This window comes from Lynx canadensis, chromosome A1, assembly GCF_007474595.2.
Source record: "Lynx canadensis isolate LIC74 chromosome A1, mLynCan4.pri.v2, whole genome shotgun sequence".
Classification (NCBI taxonomy): domain Eukaryota; kingdom Metazoa; phylum Chordata; class Mammalia; order Carnivora; family Felidae; genus Lynx; species Lynx canadensis.
This window is the reverse complement of record NC_044303.2, coordinates 13,783,089-13,806,437: the sequence shown is the minus strand read 5'-3', so window position 1 is coordinate 13,806,437 and position 23,349 is coordinate 13,783,089. Positions and strand designations below refer to the sequence as shown.

Sequence of the window (23,349 nt, the reverse complement as noted above, 5' to 3'; positions counted from 1 at the left end):
AATTAAAAAAATATGATTACTTCAAGATTGGAGTTATACTTTCTTGAAATAATTTGTTAATCATTTATTTATTCTTTATGTTATCAACTATTAAATGTCTAATGGAAGGCAATTTGTTTAGTCATTGCTTTCAATATTCACTGGACTAAGATTGACGTATCCAATGCAAAATAGTATTAGTTGCTGAGAAAATGACAAAAACATCCAAATAGCTTTGATCACTTGACAGAATAATCAAGGTGATCACAGTGCTTGAGAATCATTATGAATAGAATGGAAATCACAATGGTAATTACATATTGGCCTAATTTACTTATTCAAAAACAGGTAACATCAAATATACTGTTTGTGGTGCCAAAAGCTATTTAACTCAATTCAACAATATTATTGAATTATTATCTATTGAATATTATCTATTCATTTTGTTGGTTAATTTTTTTGTGCCATAATAAAAGCTAAAATTACATGTTAAAAGAGGAAGGCGATAGGAAGTGTTATTCCTGGAGATTTAAATACTAAAGGGGTAGCTATACAAAATCCAAAATAGTTAAAGAAAACTCATCTTAAACCCTTCCAGGCTTTCTTTGACTTGGTGTTTGGCTTCAAAACTTGAGTAACACATCCTCTATTTAAGCCACTATATCTAGAAAATGGATAGTTCAAAACCAGTTTTCATCACTACAACTAAAGTTCAAATATAAGTCCTACTTCATTACTCAGTAATTCTCTATTGTAAATACTATATCACTGGTAGAAAGAAGTTCAAATACAAAGTAATACAGCCTGTATTATGACAACCAACTTCCAAGATTAATAATATATCATTTTTTAAATATAAAACTGTAGTATTAGAGATAATCTTACAGATCGCCTAGCCCAATGTCATCAGGATAACAAAACCCAGCATGTACTGTTACTACATCGATCTATATATTTTATCACATTTAATCTAAAGAATCCAATGAGCTATTATTACTACATTTATAACGGTGGAAGCTGAAGCACAAAATTGTTAACAAAGGTGTACTAATAATACAGTAAACTCAGCATTTGAACCGACGTCTGTCTGACTTTAAAGTCCACACATATAACAACTATAACACATAGCTTTCATGATAAAACAAAGCCACAAAAATCTCACAAAGCCTACCTTTAAAGGCTCCAAAAATAAGATAATTATGTCAATAATCATTTTAATACAAGCCTCTTATATAGAATAAAACTCATCAAGATTTGTAAGGACAGTGTAACAGTGCCAACAGTGCAGAAACAATACAAAGTTTCATAAAAATGGACTGCTAAGTAGACGAAAGTACCTGGAAACTAAATACTTCAGCTTGAAACACAGAAGACAGAGAAGTAACTAACTTTATAGCTTAGCTCAATTGTTCCATAAAGTAATTAAGAATTAGATAATATTACAATTGTTGGCATATGCTTATTATGCAAACAGATTTTCAGAAAAGAGTGTATCTAATTTTCTCTGGAATTTAAAAACTTTAAATAGATTCTCATTGATTTAGAATAATTCAATAATAACTAAAAATAAGATGGTATACCCTATTTCAAGGTCTCATTCATCTATATGAGTTTAGGATATAGCCAGGAAACAAGAAATTCTAACCAACCCTTGTCCTACAGCTAAGAATCTATGTTCTTCAAGTAGAGGGAGAAGTCCCATTTAACAACTTTAACATTTTAAATGTTAGGAAGACTATATCACTGAAAGACTATATCACTGATGTGCACACTTATCTATAATGCCCCCCCCTTTCAAAATTTTAAATAACAAAAGACTATACTGCTGATAGATACAGTTGTCCACAAAGAGCCAACCTCAAACATCAAGGGCTTGGACACAATAATGTAAAAGAATTAGATAAGAATTCAAATAGCACATAACTGAATTAACTGCAGGGTAGCTTGGAATTGGGTATGTATGATTACTAAAAAGGATAGTGATACTTTTCTTATTATATGTTTTCTGTTGGATTTAAACTAAGAAGAACATATATATCATTGCAAAAGTTGAAGTTATTTATTACAGAGAAAAGTTAAGATGAGTGACATAAAAGAACTAAAAACAAATAAAAATGAAAATCAGAATACTGACTGTTTACACTGTCTTCTATCTCCATGATGAAATAAATACAGTTTAAGATACCAAAATATAGTGTAAATATCAAAATGAGTTTTGAAGACAGGCAATGAAAAATAACCATGTGCCTTGGATGAATGGACCAGATAACCTGTTAAATATGATCTTAGCACTAAGATTTTATAATAGCTATTCATGTAGACATAAATTACTGTGATAGTTTGTTTTAGTTATAACATTTCAAACTCCATAATCTTTCTGATTTATTCGCAAAGCAACAAATTCCATTTCAGGTTAGAATAACTATGGACAATATTAATTCATAAGGAATATTTAAATTACACACGGGAATTTTCTACTGGCTACTTCCTCTGCCAATTTCTTCTCATAGCACTAAGTTTTTAATTACTGATTACAATGTATACTGGTTCACTTGGATGATAAAGAGCAAAACATTTTGAATTTAGATCCAGGATGGAAATTAAAAGTTTTATTTTTCCACTAGGCTGATATGCCGCCCAATGAAATTACTTAAGATCTTGTAGCAAAGTAGTATCACAGCAGGGTATGATTTCGAGATTCCTTTTAACTTCAAGACTTCAACCTTTACACTGATATAAAGAAAGCATGACCCTGGAGCTCAGTGTTGTAAATGTACAGGTCACATTTATATTCATATTTATACTTTACATAAAGATGGTCCTCGTACAGGGATAATATTTTAGCAATATAAAATAGAATTTTGTTAATAACTTATTTAGATAATAAATATGAGAAATCATGTTACACTTCAACGGACTTGAAATTTTTCCCACCTTTGTTTGCTTCATTCACTAGGTTTTCCAACAATTCAAAATTGGAAGACTTTCCATACATATGTGTACATACTAGGAAGCATTCCTATTATTGCTTTTGGAGTAAAAATGAATGTTTACCTATACATTTTCTCTTTAAATTCTCCAACATAGCAATGTACACAGTAAAATCATTCTTAAAACTCACATTAACTACTTACATAAATGATTCTAAGATATCAAATTAATATAAACAATATAAAATTTTATGCATGAGGTTATGTTTAATAAAAGGAAGGAAACTACAAAAATTACACATAAAATCAACCTAATCAGAAAATAACTGAATTATATAAACACAGATATACCTTGGGTATATCTGGGTTCTCATACAGGAACTGTATTTAAAGGAAAGCTAATATCTTTTAATATTATGCTGGTCTTTTGATAATATCATTACAAAATAATACTAACATGTAAGTTATATAACTGTTATCAAATAGTATTCTTCAGAATAAACTTTACCCTAGTAATTTTTTAAAGCCGACAGGATTTCATGGATGATGCAAACCATAAGCATTTCCAAAGGATAAGGTTGGGACTACCATTTTTCCTCAACTTGTATTATAATCACTATGCTACATCTAGTAAGATGTTTTCATTTATTATCAAGGAAGTCACTCCTTTATGATTGTGTCAAGTCTTAATAATGTATAAATTTGTATCTGCCTTAGTCCTAAAGGAGCTTTTATTAGCATGTCAGGGATAAAAACCAAATTTTACAACACATTTAGACAGCACCAAGGATGTCAGGCATTATCTAAGTGTGTACAAATTACACATTCAAAGAAAACTTACCAGACAGTTGTTTCCACTTGACTGTCATTGAGCTGACGATTGTCCAGTTGGGCAAAAAAGTGGAAAAAGCACTTGGAATCCCTCAATTGAATGAATTGCACTATGAATTGAATGTGTTACTATAGCTTTCACATCCTATGTTCAAAAACAAAAATGTGTATTAAATTTCTGAGGCATAAGTTATCATTATTTCCTTGTTCCAAATAACTTCGTAAAAAGAATTTCAAAAATATTGACATTTTTAAAGCCCTCAGTTATATAATTTTTGATACACATATAAAATAGAAACTTGAAATATCTTTGCCAACCACTTTAAATCTGAAACTTATGTTGAGATTTTTATACTGAAATATGAAGCTATAAATGGAAAAATAATTTAGAATAAGAAATACCATCAGAAGATTTAAAGACATTCAAGTAATTTTTTATGTGGGGAGTTATAGTAGTACATCTTTAAAGCAATGTATATTTTGTGTCTAACAGCTATCTGTTCAGCTAATCAAAGGATTTTTTTTTCCCAAAGGATACATAACAGATAAGATAACAGAAATGACAGATTCCCTACTAAGGAGACTGACTAGTCCAAGGTAAAGTATATTGCCAAAAAATTAAAATAAAAAAATAAGGTAGAAGGTAAAAAATGTCATGCAAAGAACTAGAAGATGAAAAAAAAATACCAACTGTAGACCTATAGGTTGGTAATATTTAATACGTAAAATAGATACTGTTAATACTCAATGAAAATATGGAAACTAAGCTACTATTCACCTACCTGGAGCATTAGGCATGTGGGGAATGCACAAAAATTGATGCATTTTCCTTTGGTGATGATTCCAGGCATAGTCTGCGCATCAGTGGCCTTAGCATTATATGTAAATGCAATGCTACTTGCAAGTTTCCCATCATACAGAACCTGTTTATGATGTTCTGCCAAATGAATGTCACTCTCAGATTTAAATTTGAAGGTACTCTGAAAAATAAAACTAAATTAAATTCTCTTTTTAAATGTAACATAATAAAACTCTAAGTCTTAAAGCACAGAAGTAATTTAAGATAATAAAGAATTTGTTTTGACCCTTCCATGTGTCAGGTATTAGTCAATGGTATTATATTATTTTGTTAGCTCACTTCAGTTCTAGAAGTTAAATTGTACTCAGTATGCTAATAAACACACTCAGATCTTCATATTCTCATTTTATTGTTTTTTTTGATTATCTACAAAATAATTTTATTAGAAAAAAATGTACATTCAGATGTTATTAAATATCAAGGGAGTTTGATTTAATACTTCATGACATAAATTTAATGTTTCTTGTTAACACATTCACAAGTATTTACATGAGTATACAGTACCTGGGACATCAATTACTCATATAGAAAAATGAGTATCATTTAAGACTATGAAGAATATTTATGTGTAGAAATATTTAGCTCTTAAGTATAGCAACATATTGAATAACAATACCAGTCTACAAAAGCATCAGAAAGTCATGTTAAACCCAGAAGTTCATATATATATATATATATATGAATTTTAATTTGTATTTTATTTGCAAATTTGTAATTTAATGCAAATATTTAAAAACACTGTGCATATATAAAGTGTCACCACTTTATATACAGAATACAGAAATAATAAAGATGTACTAGCTGTAATAAAAAAAAGTATTGGTAGAAATGGTTAAAATTTCGCTACAGATACAAACCTGACAATAACAATGACAAGTAATATTTCACCTTTGCAACAATTACATGATATCAGTATTTTTATTATTTTCAACCTAACAACTATGAAAACTGAATGTTAGAAAAATTAAGATCTGGAATAGACGGTACCAGTATCAATGGATCAAAAGTGAAGTGACCTATATTATAATCTAGGCTCTACCACTAATTATCTCTAGACCCTTATTTGGTGTCAAAGATATCATTTAACCAATGTGGCTCGATTGGTTACTGTTACAGTAAGATTAAACCAAACGTTCCAAACCCACATTCTTGTAGGAGGTGAACAGACACAGGCATAAATGAAGCAGGTCAAGTGGGGGTTTCTTCAGACTACAGAAGTACATGTCCTGTCTAAAAGTGTTCCTCAATGTTCAGCTCAATTATTGTACCATGTTGCCAGTTCCTCAATATTTTTCAAAAGGAACATGAACTCTGGACTTTTACATAAATATAAAATCACCTAATTTGTAATTTAATGCAAATATTTAAAAACACTGGGCAAACCAAACATGTCAGGTCAAATTCAGCCCATTTTGTACTTCTAAACTCGTATCCAGAGACCCTTCCTTACTGGAACCTGGATGCAAACCATTGAATTAGGCACATGCAAAGTGAAGAGCAGCATGAATAAATGAAAATTTGTACGAAGGTAGCTATGGAAGGATGATACTTTTTGTCCTTTAAATGTAAGCACATTTACATATTTTGATATTAGAAATAAGCTAACCCAATTGCAGTATTTGGGATCAGACCTTGCTTTCTGTTCTCAATTAAATGGAAGGCAGAACTTTATCTGCCACCCCAGAGATTTAAAATGTAATCTGTTTATATAACTCACAGATTCACACCTCCCAATCTAGAGGCAACAGTTGGGCTTAAAATATGTTCTGGTTTAAAATAAAGATTATATTTCAGTCCCTCTTGCACTAAAGAATAGGTGACAATTACAATAAAAAAAGATTTTTTTTAAAGTATTCTTTGAGAGGAGTCAACATGGTGGAGAAGTAGGGGGACCCAAAGTTCCCTTATCCCTCAAACACAGCAGTACTGAGGTCAGGAGACTTAGAATTTCAGGAATCTCGGCTACAGAGTGACAGAAACATCTCAAGGGGCCCTTGGTGACAAATTGGTAGGCCATAGGTGCGTGATTATGAATTGGGAGAGATAAAACACATGGCGTAGGCAGAGAGGAGAGGGATCCCCTTCTGTGGATAGACAAAAGGAAGAGAAAGAGAGGGTGTGGAAGTGTAGGATTGTATTTGAACAAGAGAAAACCCACAGACTGGGAAACGGGAAAAAAGGAGAAAGAACCAATTTCTAACACAATCCAGAGTTGCAGGACTTTCTCTGGACTGGGAGCAGACACACTGTACACTCTCCTGATGGGGAGGAGGAGCCAGCCCCAGGCTGGGTAGCTAGCTCAGAGGGCAGTCAGAGAGAGCAGTCGTCTCCCTTGGGTGCTGTGGTAAGAAGGTATATAGTAGCTCCACGGACAAAAGATCCTGCAGACACCCACCAGCCAGAGGCCCTCTGTCTGCTGGCTGGGCAAAATGGCACTACACTGGAACTGGGGCATTGGAGCAGGATCCTTTAAATTCAGGGCCAGTCTGAATCCCAGCCAAGCGCCTGGGAGGCACAGGAAGCCGTGGAACGGGACAAACGGGACACACGGGCTGCTCGTGCAGGTGCCGCACTGTGAGAATAGCCTGAACACAGTGGTTTGGGTCATCTGGTCTGGGGAGGAGAGACTGGGGTGTCAATATTTTTCTCCCCATCACCAAAAAGGTGGGGCTTCAGAGAACAGAAAACAGGCCCACTGTGGAGGCTGGACCCGCCTATACCAAACCACGCCCCTCTTTGCTTGGTAGCTGAGTATCTACCAGAGCAAGATTGACAATGACAGAACCAGATGGCCCCTCCTGCAGACCAGTAGAGTCACCAGTTCCAAGGCACTGTCAGATATTGGTCTAGCAGTTTTGCATTTTCTGATTTGATTCTTGGTCAACTCTAATTTTATATATAACATATATGTAATATTTTTTTCCTTCCCTTTCTTCCTCTTCTTTCTTCCCTTCTCTATTCTGGTTGTTGGTTTGTTTAACCAAACATTTTTAATCTATTCTTTTTATACTTCCTCTATATATCCTTCTTATTTATTTTCCTCTCTCTCTCTCTCTGAAGAGAGAGACTCCAAAACACATCCTGAAGGACCAGACCCTGGACAGTGTATGACCCCTTTTTAATATAATAGTGCTCGCCGGTGCAGGACATGTAATAGGGTATTAAAACACATAAGGGACAGAAAACTAGCCAAAATGATGAAAACAAAGAATTCTCCTCAAAAGAAATTCCAGGAAGAAATGACAGCTAGAGAATTGCTCAAAACAGATATAAACAATATATCTGATCAAAAAAGAATAATTGTCATAAGATTAATAGCTAGGCTTGAAAAAAGCTTAGAGACAGCAGAGAATCTATTGCTACAGAGATCAAGGAACTAAGAAATAGTCACGATGAATTAAGAAAATGTTGTGCAAAATAAACTAGAGGTGGTGACAGCAAGTATGGAGGAAGCAGAGAAGAGAATAAGTGAAATAGAAGACAAAATTACGGAAAATGATGAAGCCGAGAAAAAGAGAGATAAGAAAATACTAGACAATAAGGGGAGAATTAGAGAACTAAGTGATTCAATGAAATTTAATAATATCCATATCATAGGAGTTCCACAAGAAGAGAGGGAGAAAGGGGCAGAAGGTTTACATGAACAAGTTATAGCTGACAATTTTCCTAATCTGGGTAAGGAAGCAGACATCCAAATCCAGAAGGCACAGAGAACTCTCTTCAGATTCAACAAGAATAGGTCTTTGCCATGGCATTATCATAGTGAAACCAGCAAAATACAAAGATAGAGAATTCTGAAAGCAAGTAGGGACAAATAGGCTTTAATCTACAAGAGTAGACACATAAAGGTAGTAGCAAACCTGTCTGGTGAAACTTGGCAGGCCAGAAGGCAGTGGCAGGAAACATTCAAAGTGCTGAATAGAAAAAATACGCAGCCAAGAATCCTTTATCCAGCAGGGCTGTCATTCAGAATAGAAGGAGAGATAAGGTCTTTCCAAGACAAACAAAAACTGAAGGAGTTCATGACTACTAAGTCCACTCTATGAATGGAACGTTGCAAAGACTACAAAGGACCAGAGACATTACCACAAGCATGAAACCTACAGGTAACAATGACACTAAATCCATATCTTTTAATAATAACTCTAAATGTAAATGGGCTAAATGCCCCAATCAAAAGACACAGGGTATCAGAATAGATAAACAAGATCCATCTATATGCTGTCTACAAGAGACTCATTTTAGACTTGAAGAGAGGGGATAGAGAACCATCTATCACACTACTAGAAGTCAAAAGAAAGCTGGAGTAGCCATACTTATATCAGACAAACTAAATTTTAAACTAAAGACTGTAACAAGAGATGAAGAAGGGCATTATATCATAATTATGGGGTCTATCTATCAAGAAGAGCTAACAATTATAAATGTTTACGCCCCCAACATGAAGGCAACCCAAATATATAAATCAGTTAATCACAAACATAAGCAATCTTATTGATAAGAATACAGTAATTGCAGGGGACTTTAATATACACTAACAACAATGAACAGATCATCTAGGCAGAAAATTAATAAAGAAATAATGGCTTTGAATTATACACTGAACCAGATGGACTTGGCAGATATATTCAGAACACATCCAAAAGCAGCAGAATACACATTCTCCTCGAGTGCACATGGAACATTCTCCAAGATAGATCACATACTGGGTCACGAAACAGCCTCAATAAACATAAAAGAACTGAGATCATACCATGCATATTTTCAGACCACAATGCTACGAAACTTGAAATCAACCATAAGAAAAAATTTGTAAAGTCTCCAAATGCATGGAGGTAAAGAACATTCTACTAAAGAATGAATGGGTCAAGCAGGCAATTAAGGAAGAAATTTAAAAATACATGGAAGCAAATGTAAATGAAAACACAACAGTCCAAAGCCTTTGGGATGCAGCAAAGGCAGTCATAAGAGGAAAATACACTGCAATCCAGGTGTATCTCAAGAAAAAAGAAAAATCCTAAATACAAAACCTAAACATACAACTAAAGGAACTAGAAGCAGAAGAGCAAAGAAACCCCAAAGCCAGCAGAAAAAGAGAAGTAGTAAAGATCAGAGCAGAAATAAACAATATAGAGTCCAAAAAAATGGTAAAACATATCGATGAATCTAAGAGCTAGTTTTTTGAGAAAATAAACAAAATTGATAAACCCCTAGCCAAACTTCTCAAAAAGAAAACAGAGAGAACCCAAATAGATAAAATCACGAATGAAAGATCACAACACCACAGAAATACAAACAATTATTAAAGAATACTATGAAAAATTATATGCCAACAAACTGGACAACCTGGAAGAAATGGACAAATTCCTAGACACCCAAACACTACCAAACTCAAACGGAAAGAAATAGAAAATTTGAACAGACCCATAATCAGCAAAGGTAATGAATCAGTTATCAAAAATCTCCCAATAAATAAGTCCTGGGCCAGATGGCTTCCCAGGGAAATTCTACCAGACATTTAAAGCAGAGTTAATACCTATCCTTCTCAAGCTGTTCCAAAATATAGAGGTGGAAGGAAAGCTTCTGGACTCATTCTATGAAGCCAGCATTACCTTGATTCCCAACAGACAGAGACCCCACTAAACGGAGAGTTACAGGCCATATCCCTGATGAACACGGACACAAAAATTCTCAATAAGATACTAGCACATCGAATTCAACAGTACATTAAAAGAATATTCACCATGATCAAGTGGGATTCATTCCTGGGCTGCAGGGCTGGTTCAGTATTCACTAATCAATCAATATGACACATCACATTAATAAAAGAAAAGATAAGAACTATATGATAGTGTCAACAGATGCAGAAAAAGCATTTGACAAAATACAGCATCCTTTCCTAGTAAAAACCCTCAAGAAAGTTGGGATAGGAGGAACATACCTTAACATCATAAAAGCCATGTATGAAAAGCCCACAGCTAACATCATCCTCAATGGGGAAAAACTAAGAGCTTTCCCTCTGAGATGAGGAACATGACAGGGATGTCCACTCTCACCACTGTTGTTTAACACACTATTGTAAGTCCTAGCTTCAACAGACAACAAAATGAAATCAAAGGCATCCAAATTGGCAAAGAAGTAGTCAAACTTCTTTGACACACTCTACATGGAAACATCACACTCTACATGGAAAGCCCGAAAGATTCCACCAAAAATGCAGTTAGAAATGATACATGAATTCAGCAAAGTTGCAGAATACAAAATCAATGTACAGAAACCCGTTGCTTTCTATACATCAATAATAAAGCAATGGAAAGAAAAATTAAGAAATTGATCCCATTTACAATTGCACCAAGAACCATAAAATACCTAGGAATAAACTTACCCAAAGATGTAAAAGATCTGGATGCTGAAAACTATGGAAAACTTATGAAGGAAATTGAAGAAGACACAAAGAAATGGAAAACCATTCCATGCTCATGGATTGGAAGAACAAATGTTGTTAACATGTCAATACTACCCAAAGCAATGTACACCTTCAGTGAAATCCCAATCAAACAATTCTAGCATTCTTCTCAAAGCTAGAACAAACAATCCTAAAGTTTGTATGGAACCACAAAAGACCCCGAATAGCCAAAGTAATGTTGAAAAAGAAAACCAAAGCAGGAGGCATCACAATCCTAGACTTTACCCTCTACTACAAAAGCTGTAATCATCAAGACAGTATGGTATTGGCACAAAACCAGACACATAGACCAATGGAATAGAATAGAGAACCTACAATTGGACTCACACATGGACAGTGAACCAATCTTTGACAAAACAAAAAAGAGTATCCAATGGAAAAAAGACAGTCTCTTTAGCAAATGGTACTGGGAGAACTAGACAGCAACATGCAGAACAATGAACCTGGACCACTTTTTTACACCATACACAAAAAAAAACTCAAAATGGATGAAAGACCTAAATATGAAACAGGAAGCCATCAAAACCCTAGAGGAGAAAGCAGGCAACAACCTCTTTGACTTCAGCCGCAACAACTTCTTACTTGACACCTCTCCGAAGGCAATGGAAATAAAAGCAAAAATGAACTACTGGGACTTCAACAAGATAAAAACCTTCTGTACTACAAAGGAAACAATCAACAAAACTAAAAGGCAACTGATGGAATGGGAAAAGATATTTGCAAATGGCATATCAGATAAAGGTTAGTATCCAAAATCTATAAAGAACTTATCAAACATCCTAAAAACAAATAATCCAGTGAAGAAATGGGCAGAAAACATGAATAGATACTTTTCCAACGAAGACATTCAGATGGCCAACAGACACATGAAAAGATGCTCAATGTCACTCATCATCAAGGAAATACAAATCAAAACAACACTGAGATACCACCTCACACCTGTCAGAGTGGCTAAAATTAACAACTCAGGAAACAGATGCTGGCAAGGATGTGAAGAAAGAGGAACCCTCTTGCACTGTTGGTGGGAATGCAAACTGGTGCAGCTGTTCTGGAAAACAGTGTGGAGGTTCCTCAAAAACTTAAAAATAGAATTACTCTATGACCTAGCAATAGCACTACTAGGAATTTATTCAAAGGATACAGGAGTGTTGATTCACAGGGGAATATGTACCCCAATGTTTATAGCAGTGCTTTCAACAACAGCTAAATTATGGAAAGAGCCCAAATGTCCATCAGCTGATGAATGGATAAAGAAGATGTGGCTTATATATACAATGGAATACTATTTGGCAATGACAAAGGAGGAAATCATGCCATTTGCAACAACGTGGGTGGAACTGGAGGATATTATGCTAAGTGAAAAAAGTCAGTCAGAGAAAGATAGATATCACATATTTTCACTCATATGTGGAATCTGAGAAACTTAACAGAAGACCATGGGGGAACAGAAGGGGGAAAATAGTGTCAAACAGAGAGGGAGGCAAACCATAAGAGACTCTTACATACAGAGAACAAACTGAGGGTTGACAACGGGGAGGTGGAGAGGGGAAGAGGGGAAAATGGGTGATGGGTATCTGAGGAGGGCACTTGTTGGGATGAGCACCTGGTGTTGTACGTAAGCGATGTCATGGGAATCTACTCCCAAAGCCAAGAGCACACTGTATACATTGTATGTTAGCTAACTTGACAATAAATTATATTTTATAAATAAATAAATAAATAAATAAATAAATAAATAAGGATTATCTGAATGAAATTATGAGTTAACTATATAAGGTAGTAATATTGGCAACATAAAACCATTTTAATTTGTCTTCTTCACTGGTTGCCTTGGTATTATAATATCAACATTTTAATATGTATTTCAATAAGATTATAAATGCTCAAAAGGTTTAATATTTATGCTTCTAACATAATCATTTTCAAAAAATTTTTCACAAATATGTTAGAATTTTTACTTACATTGCAAAGAACTGATCAGAAGCAGATTTAATTATTTTGGAGGAATAAGACATATGAGTTTGTTTATTGAAATAACTATTTCAGTAAAGGAGGACTATTAGCTATTTAGCTGAGGAATTTGAGGAAAGAGTATCTATGACAACGAGACACTGGGGAAGCAGACTAAATAAGGAAGAGGGGAGTCAAGGAGTTGGATGACCCAAAAGCAAGTTGGAGTTTAACCAGGTAGAGTAGTGCTACCTCCTTATGTTGATGATGTTACACCAAGAAAAGCAATGTGTGGGACACCTGGGTGGCTCAGTTGGTTGAGGCGCCGACTTTGGCTCAGGTCATGATCTCATGGTTTGTGAGTTTGAGCCCCGCATCGGGCTCTATGCTGACAGCTCTGAGCCTGGAGCCTGCTTGGGATTCTGTGTCTCCCTCTGTCTCTGCCCCTCCCCCACTCATGCTCTGTCTCTGTCTCAGAAATAAATATTTAAAAAAAATTTTTTTTTAAAGAAAAGCAATGTGTAGACAGGAACTGGAGGAAGAGCAACGTAAGTTCCAGCTAGTGGAGCTACATTGTATTAAGAGTTTGGGGGGATTTGACACAAACAAAGGCAACAAAAGCAAAAATAAACCAGTGGGACTATATCAAACTAAAAACTTCTGCACAGTGAAGGCAACCACCAACAAAATGAAAAGGCAAGCTACCAAACAGGAGAAAATACTTGCAAATCAATTTCCTGATAAGGGGCTAATATAAAATACATATATAGAACTCATGCAGCTCAACACCAAGAAAACAGTCTAATTTAAAAATAGGCAGAGGACTTGAATAGACATTTTTCCAAAACAGACATAAGGATGGTAACACATTTCACTAATTAGTGAAATGCAAATCAAAACCACAATAAGCTGTCACTTCACACCTGTTGGAATGGCTATTACTGAAAAAACAAGACATAACAAGTGTTGCCAAGGAGGTAAAGAAAATCCTTTTGCACTGCTGGTGGGAAAGTAAACTGGTGCAGCAACTATAGAAAAGAGTATGATGTGTTCTCAAAAACTTAAAACTAGAATTACTATATGATCTAGCAATTCTACTTGTAGATATTCATCCAAAAAAAAAAAATGAAAACACTAACTCGTAAAGATATCTGCACTCCCATGTTCACCGCATTGTTTACGATAGCCAAGACATGGAAGCAACTTCAGTGTCCATAGATGAGTAACTGCATAAGGAAAATGTTGTACGTGTATGTATACAAGGGGATGTTATTCAGCCGTAAAAACGAATGAAATCTTGCCATTTGCAATGACATGAATGGACCTTGAGGACATTATGCTAAGTGAAATAAATCAGAGAAAAGCAACTATACAACCTTACTTATATGTGGAATCTAAAGCAAGCAAGCCAACAAACAAACAGAAAGAATTCACAGATACAAAGAATGGCCAGAGGTGGAGAGAAGAGATAAATAAAATGGGCGAAGAAGGTCAAAGAGTATAAACTTCTACTTACAAGATGAATAAATTCTGAAGAACAATATAAAGAATGTTGATCACAGCTAACAATACTGCATTGTATATTTGGAAGTTGCTAAGAGAGCAGATTTAAAAGTCCTCAGTACACACAAAAAATTATACCCATGTGAGGTGATGGATGGGTCAGCTAACCTTACGATGGCAGTCATTTCACAATATACACATGTATCAGATCATTATATTGTATGCTTTAAATGAATGGAATGTTATATGTCAATTATATCTCAATAAAACTTGGGGAAAAGCTTTGAAATTAAAAAAGTAAGATACTGTCTTCTCAGTTTTGTACAGTGCAATAAATAAATAGCTAAAAACATTGGGCTCAAAATTAGTTCGACTTAAGTCTGAATCCCAACCCTATCAAACACTAGGTGTGTATCCATCCCCAAGTTATTTACCTGTCATCTCTTATTACACACCTTACAGACAAAATAGTAAATAGAGAACTTTGAACAATACCTGGATCTTTAAAAGCAACACAAAATGGCAGCTGCTATTTTTACCGCATCCTTTCCTACTTAGTATTATACAAGTATTTTTCTGTAAGATATTTTTTCATAAATGTCACTCACAAAATATATACCATAAATTTTATGTAATGACATATGGTAGTGAACATCCAGATATCTGTAACATAGTTGCTAATGAGGCAAAACCTCATTGAATAGAACCTAATCGCCCAAACTGGAATTACTTAACATAAACATGGGAAAATGTTCCAGAACACTGCTAAACTCAACCAAATTAAGTTTATCTAATAGCTACAAGAGCAGAGACTTGCTATTTTCTAATAACATCTGAAAACTTCACCAATGTTAAGAAATAGCCATTTCCATTGAATTATGTAAGAATAACATATATATGGCAATACCTACTGCTCTCTCCAGTATCGCTATGTGACTAGTATTACTGATATTAATAGGTAATGACACAACATTCCATGAATTATGTTTCCTACTGTGTAACTTAAGAGAATGTTGCCACCTATACATTGGAGAAGTTTCCCTTCAAAATGAATAATCTAGGGGCGCCTGGGTGGCTCAGTCAGTTGAGCGTCCAACTTCAGCTCAGGTCATCATCTCACAGTTCATGGGTTTGAGCCCCCCCATCAGGTACTGTGCTGACAGCTCAGAGCCTGGAACCTGCTTCGGATTCTGTGTGTGTCTCTGCCCTCCCCTGGTCACATTCTATCTCTCTTTCTCTCTCTCAAAAATAAATAAAACATTTTTAAAAGTTTTCAAAAATAAAAATTAAAAATAATATGAATAATGCATATTAATAATAATATGAAGTAAAATTACTTCAAACTCTAATATCTACATTTCCAAACTTCTCTAGGAAAATATATATATATAGAATCAATCCATTCTCTTACCACAGTTTTTTTTATAATTCCAAATGATTGGAAAAACAAAATTCATTATTTTGATATTCAAAGTCTTCAATAACTTGGTTTCAACCAATCATAATCATCCTCACATCCCACCATAAACCACTCAGCCTACTCTGTATTCTACCATGAAGCCATGTCTGTTTATGGATTAATCCATAAACACACCCTATACTCCCTTGATTCTTTCCCTTTAATCATGCCCTCTTTCTCACATTCTATCATCATGTCCTGCTCACCATCTGAAATTTATGTATTTTTCAAGAACCCTAAAAAACTTTTTCCTATGAAGAATTCCTAAAGTCTTTGTAGCTGAAATTAATCATCCTTTCACAAAACTTTAACAGCATTTACATTATATTTCCTTTCTGGTACACATATCAACTTTTAATTATAAACATTTAGGAATATAATTATTCTCATAAAGAGAGTATAAGTTTGATCATTTTTAATCCTCTAAAGCTTAGAACAATTCCTTGAATACAATAAATACGTAGTACACTGATGAAATTTACTCAATGGCATGCCCTGAAATCATCATTACCAACCCTTAACAAGCAAGATTATAAAGAAAAGATTATAGTCACAAACATGCCAACAAGTAGATCAGCACAGAAAATTTCACTGCATGAAGTGCAGTCAGTTGTTTCACACAGTGGATAATTATTCGTCCAATCAAATCTTTAAAAATTATGATAACGGCATATATAAAATTAGCAGAAATGCCAAGTATCAGCACTATAATAACCACCGTATTTCAAATATTAAATTAGAGAAACACTGGTACCAACCACTATCCAGGAGAAATTTTTAACAGAATGATACCAAGAAACTACTTATATGAAACTGATCAATCATTTCCCAATATTAAGCAATTTCATATAACACATTTTTCTAATATGAGTAAAAAGTTTTCAACATGCATGCAGTTGCACGGAAGAATAGATCTTGATAGGCTGGTAATTTTAAAAGTTAAACTGCAAAATCAATCAATATTATATAATCATAAAAGATATACTTTGCAGACATGATTTGATTGGACATCTGTGTAATTATAATCTAGTAGAATAAAACTCCAAAATTTCTATACCACTACTGTCATTCGTTTGTACGACAATTACTGAGCAGCTGAGGATGTGGAGATAAAGCTCTAACTGGGCTGACACTCCATAGACTCAGACAACTGTGTGACCTCTACTACGCCTCTTCTGCTATTAGTTAGCACCTACTTTCTGCTAGGGCTCGTGGAGCTTCACCCCATAAATGTACAACTCTACCCTGGGCAAAGATGAACAGGGAACCCTCACAGACTTCTGCCTCTACCCCAACAACTTTGTCCTTTTCTGCACCCTGTTCCACATATTCTAGCTGTTTGAGCTGCCCTTAATTCTGATCTCAACCTCCTCAGCTCAGCTTACCTCCACCTCCTAGTGCCTCAATAAAAATGTTGGCCCCAGCCAGATACCAAGGATGAATATCCAGCTCATCTTCAATATATTTCTACCTGCAAGGATGTCAGGACTGTGCTATGTGTATTGACAAGTGTCAAAGAAACAGATGGTTTGCATAGTTTGCCCATTTTTATAGTTATTTACAGCAGTAGGGCACATTCACTACCAGTTACTCCAAAAATGGATAAAATCAGGTTGGATGTTTTCTGAAATTAATTAATTAAGCCAGCACTTATTTCTTTTTTATTTTAGCCATTCTGACTAAAAGTGTACAAGGTATCTCATTGTGGTTTTGATTTGCATTTCCCTGATGATTAGTGATGTTAAGCATCTTTTCATGTGTCTGTTGGCTATATGTATAGTCTTCTTTGAGAAAATGTCTATTCAGGTCCTCTTTCCATTTTTTAATTCGATTGTTTGTTTTTTGGGAGTTGCATTGAGTGAATTCTTTATATATTTTGGATATTAACCTCTTATCAGATATATCATTTGTCAATATCTTCACTCATTCATTAGGTTGCCTTTTCATTTTGTTGGTGGTTTCCTTCACGTGCAAAAGCTTTCCATTTTGATATAGTCCTAATAGTTTATTTTTGCTTTTGTTTCCCTTGCCTTAGGAAACATATCTAGAAAAATGCTGCTAAAGCCAATGTGAGAGAAACTATTGCCTATGTTCTCTTTAAGGATTTTTATGGTTTTCAGGTCTCATGTTTAGGTCTTTACACCATTTTGAGTTTATTTTCAGCCACTGTGGAAAACAGTATGGAGAGTCTTCAAATACTAAAAATAGAAATACTGTAATCCAATAATTCCACTACTAGGTATTTACCCAAAGACAGTGAAATTACTGGGATGCCTGAGTGGCTCAGATGGTTGAGCATCTGACTTCAGTTCAGGTCATGATAGCACGGTGCATCAGTTCAAGCCGCACATCAGGCTCTCTGCTGTCAGCACAGAGCCTGCTTGGCATCCTTTGCCCCTCCCCTGCGCATTCTCTCTCTCTCTCTCTCTCTCTGTCTCTCTTTCTCTCTCTCAAAAATAAACATTTAAAAAAAGAAAATGAAAACACTAATTCAGAATGATAGATGCACCACTATGTTTATTGCAGCATTATTTACAATAGCCAAGATATGGAAGCTGATGATTGCTAGAGGGGAACAGGGTGGAGGGTGGAGGAATGGGCAAAATAACTAGAGGGACTGGAAGATACAAGTTTCCAGTTATAGAATAAAAAAGTCACAGGAAAAAAAGGCACAGCATTAATAACATAGTCAATGGTACTGTAATAGTGATGTGTCGTGATGAATGGTAGTTACACTTGCACTGAATGTAGCATAATGTAAAAACTTGTCAACTCACTATGTTGTACATCTAAAACGTATGTAACATTGTGCCACCTACAGTCAAATAAAAATTTAATTAATTAAGAAACTGTGTAATTGGATAGGTTTTAGAAGATTGTTTTGCAAATTCTCCTCCTCATCTCCACGTGAAAAAAAATCAGTTAAAGAGTACCAATGGATCCAAAAAGGAACAACAACAACAACAAAACCAGCATTTTCAGTTGGATGGATTTATGAGAGGTAATCGAGAGCAGATTATTCCCTACTAAAATAAATAAAACTCACTTATTCCTAATGAATTTCAAAAAATCTTAAAAGTTTCATGAGCCTGACTGAATCAGTTTTCAAGCTATGTTCTCTATGAAGCATTTCTCAGTTCCTACAATCAGAATCCTTTTCCATGATCCCACTGGACTTACTGTTTTCAGATTGTATCAGGATTTTAAATTCAATCAACTTCACTTTTTAGCTTTTTTGTAGGTCTTTCTCCCTTACTTGGTTATAAGTTACTTGAAGGTAATTTAGAGCTTTGCATGTTCCATAATGCCTATAATAGTGCTCCATGTATAGAAATGGCTTAACAAATGTTCTCTGAATTTTAAAGTTGTATGAGGAAATTCATCCAAATAGAATTGTTTTTCCTCTAGTCATTTCAAAGCTACTTCTATTTTTTAATGTTTATTTATTTATTTTGAGGGGTAGGGGAAGGAGGGGCAGAGAGACAGAGAATGAATCCCAAGCAGGCTCCAGGCTGTCAGCAAAGAGACCACTGCGGAGCTCAATCCCACCAACCATGAGATCATGACCTGAGCGGGAATCAAGAATCAAACACTTAACCGACTGAGCCACCCAAGCACCACTAAAGTTACTTTTTAAATGACTTTTCTTTATCCAGAGAAAATTCAGAATTTAGAATAAAATTATCCATTCCTCTTTATTTAATATTTTAGCATTTTAATTTTTATTTTATTATTCTTTTTTTGAGAATATGCATACCCTTTATATTAAGATCATTCTTTTAAGATTACAAATATACTATCCTATTTCTTCTTTGATTCTGCGTTTCTTTATGGATTCAATTCGGTCATTACACTTTTGTTATCTACTATTGCTAAAACCTACCACTTTCCAGTTTTTGTCTATTTCAATATCTTTATTTGACTTTGTGCCCTTTTCCTTTACTTGCTACATGTATGAAAGAGTTGGTTGCTTTGAGAAACACAGCAAGCATTAAGTATGAATATGAAATCACCAATGTTCTTCGCCACAAACTGCACTTATAACCAGTAAATTCTTTTTTGAGCTGAAATTCTTGTACTAATAATTACTAATATAATTCATTCTTATAATCCTCAGTGATTTAAGTGAAAAGTCCTAAAAAACACTAAAGATATCACTCTGGCTCCTGGTTACTATCCTTTAAAAATAATGCTGAAATAGCTTATTAACTCTTATCTTTTTTTATAATCCTATCATGCTTAAGAACTCAGAATACCTGCTGTCTAAAAATAATGATTGAAATAAAATACTGAAAAATGGGTTACTAAATAGTAATTAGCTTTGGCATGTTGGCATTTTACAATTCCGAAATGTATGTGCATTCTTCTGTCTGGAAAAAAAACCTTAACCCTCATTTTGTTTATATTGCTTCCAGTGAAATAAACAATGTTTAATATATTCTCTAGAAGTTATAAAATCTTTTTGGGAAATATCATATAAGAAGTCTAAAACAACCTATTCTTAGTTGAAAAAAAATGTCCTTAATTTTTTTCAGTCCATGATGCAAATATCATAATTCCCTGCTTTGGCTTGTAGGAGCAAAACTACCTCACATTATAATTAACTAAATACAACATTTTTAGTTTTGTTTTTTTTTTTTAGTTATGATACAACTTAAGTGACTTAATAATTTTCTTATACTTACTCCATTTGGGTTATTTACATCACTTCCAACACTTCAAAATTACATATGAAAGTATAATAAGCATGCTTGTGCATATATATATCAGTATTTAGTAAATTATTCTTTGAAGGATTTCCAGAAGCAGAATTGTTACATAAAATGTTATGAGTAGCATGGGGATGAGAATGAGGAGTGACTGCCAATAGGCATGCACGGTGATAGAAGTGTTCTAAACTTGGACAGCAGGGATATCAATACAACTCTGTAAGTTGCTTAAAATAATTTACTTGTAAACTTAAAATGAGTGAATTGTACAGTATAGAAGTTACATTTCAATAAAGATGTTATATTTTTTAAAATGAAAAAAGAGGGTTATGGACATTTTCCAACCAGACATTGAGAGATGGAATGAGACAGGAAAATACAACCCATACATATGGAAAATATGCAGGCAATAGAAACTACCAGTGAGAGCACACAGATGTTAGCTTTAACAGGAAAAGGCTCCAACGTAGCCATTAAAAATACGTTCAAAGAACTGAAAGAAAATAATAGAGAAGTAAATGCAGGCATTATGATAATGTCATATTAAATAGATAACATCAATTAAGACAGAAATACTATAAAAACAATCCAAATGGAAATTCTGGAGTTGAAAAGTGTAACTGACCTGAAAACTTTTCTAGAGGTCAACAAAAGATTTGAACAAAGCAGAGGACAGAATTAGCAAACATGAAAATAATAAAGATTATGTAATCCAAAAACCAGAGAGAAAAATGAGTGAAGAAAATGGAGCCTCAGAGAAATATGGGAAACATGTACCAACATATGCAGAATGGGATGGCTGCAGTAGAGAAGAAAAAGAGAAAAATATTAAAAAATTTGATGGCTGAGAACTTCCCAAATTTTTGGAAAACACCAATTTACATATTCAGCCCATGAACTCAAAGAAAAATGAAAGCAAAGAAATATACAGACAGAAAAATCGTAGTAAAAATGCTGAAAACCAAAGACACGGAGACAATCTTAAAGCAGCATGAGAAAAATGACTCTTCACCTAAAAAGAACACCAATAAGTTCAAGAGTTGACTTCTCAGCTAAAAAAATGGGAGGCCATGGGGCACCTGGACAGCTCAGTCGGTTAAGCGTCTAACTTTGGCTCAGGTCACGATCTCGCAGTTCGTGAGTTTGAACCCCACATGGAGTTGTCTGCTGTCAGCACAGAACCCACATAGGATCTTCTGTCCCCTTCTCTCTCTGTACCTCATCCACTCTCTCTCAAAAATAAACACTTAAAAATAATAATAATAATAATAATAATAATACATAAATAAATGGAGGCCAGAACATGGTGAAATACAATATTCAAAGTGCTCAAAGAAAATCTTTCAACCAAGAATTTATATCCAGGAAAGCCATCTGAAAACAAAATGAAATACATTCAAAAAACATAAAAACTGAGACAATTTGTTGCTATGTGACCCACCCTACAAGAAACAACAAAGGAAGTCCTTCAAACAAAAAGAAACCCAAAAACTAACTTGAATACACACACACACACACACACACACACACACACACACACACACACACAGTGACAAATATAAAGATAAGCAAAGTAAATCAAACAAGTATACTCAAGTCATCGAAAAAGAAAACCAAAGCAAGAAAACAGAACACTAAACAGTATATGAAAAATTTCTTGAAATACAAAAAGATGCAAAACTGCATACTGAAAGTGCACACCATTCATCTGAGAAATCAACTCCAAATGACCAAGACATTTCTACCAAAATTACTAGATACAAAAGAAATCCTTTGAACATACAGGCAAAAAGAACAAGTGCCTGATAACAGAAAGGATATCAGACTGCCATCAGACTTTGAACAAAATATTTAAAGCCAGAAGAAAATTAGTAACATATTTAATACATTCAAAGAAAGGATAGTCAAGGATTTTATAACCAGGCAAATGCCTATCAAGTGTAAAAACTCCTAACAAACTAACAATGAAACGCAGTCCTCAAGAAGTATTACTCCCATGATTCCCTTCTAGAGAAATACACTAAACAATGAGCTTCAGATACCCAAAATACATCAATACAAGGAATGGGATGAAACTAAAATATGTAAGTACTTACAAGATTACAACTAAGTAAGAATTTTAAAAATTGAGAATAGTATATAATAACTATGTATACTCACAATGTAGATCATACCATGTATTAGTCAGCTAGGGCTGCCACAACAAAGTACCAAAGTCTGGGTAGTTTAAACAATAGAAATTTATTTTCTCACAATTCTGGAGGTTAGAAGCCTAAAAATCAAAGTGTCAGCATAGTTGGTTCCTTCTGAAACTTCTCTCCTACTCTTGTAGATGACCACGTCTCCTCCTTGTATCTTCATATGGTTTTCCCTCTGTGCATGTGTGTATCTTACTTTCTTCTTACAAGGACACCATTCATATTAGATCAAGGCCCACCCTAACAGCCTCACTCAAGCTTAGTTACCTCTTTAAAGACCCTATCTGCAATTATAGTCACATTCTGAGCTACTGGGAGTTAAGACTCCAACATATAAATTTGGGGGAAACACAGTTCAGCACATAACACATCTAAAAGTATATAAAAAACGGCAATGAAAATGAAGAGAGCATATACAAACAAATTAACGGTTTTCAGTAATAACATCATTAGAGTAGTATCAGT

At 34.3% G+C, this 23,349-nt stretch overlaps 1 protein-coding gene across 1 annotated transcript in view; it reads right to left on the bottom strand.

The window, feature by feature from the left end:
* The window catches only part of NBEA (neurobeachin), a 694,460-nt gene that overhangs the window by 551,365 nt on the left and 119,746 nt on the right, over positions 1-23,349 (bottom strand). The window contains 5 exon segments of the mRNA XM_030309029.1: positions 3,751-3,806; positions 3,808-3,885; positions 4,523-4,536; positions 4,539-4,593; positions 4,595-4,720. Coding sequence (XP_030164889.1) covers positions 3,751-3,806; positions 3,808-3,885; positions 4,523-4,536; positions 4,539-4,593; positions 4,595-4,720 — 329 coding nt within the window.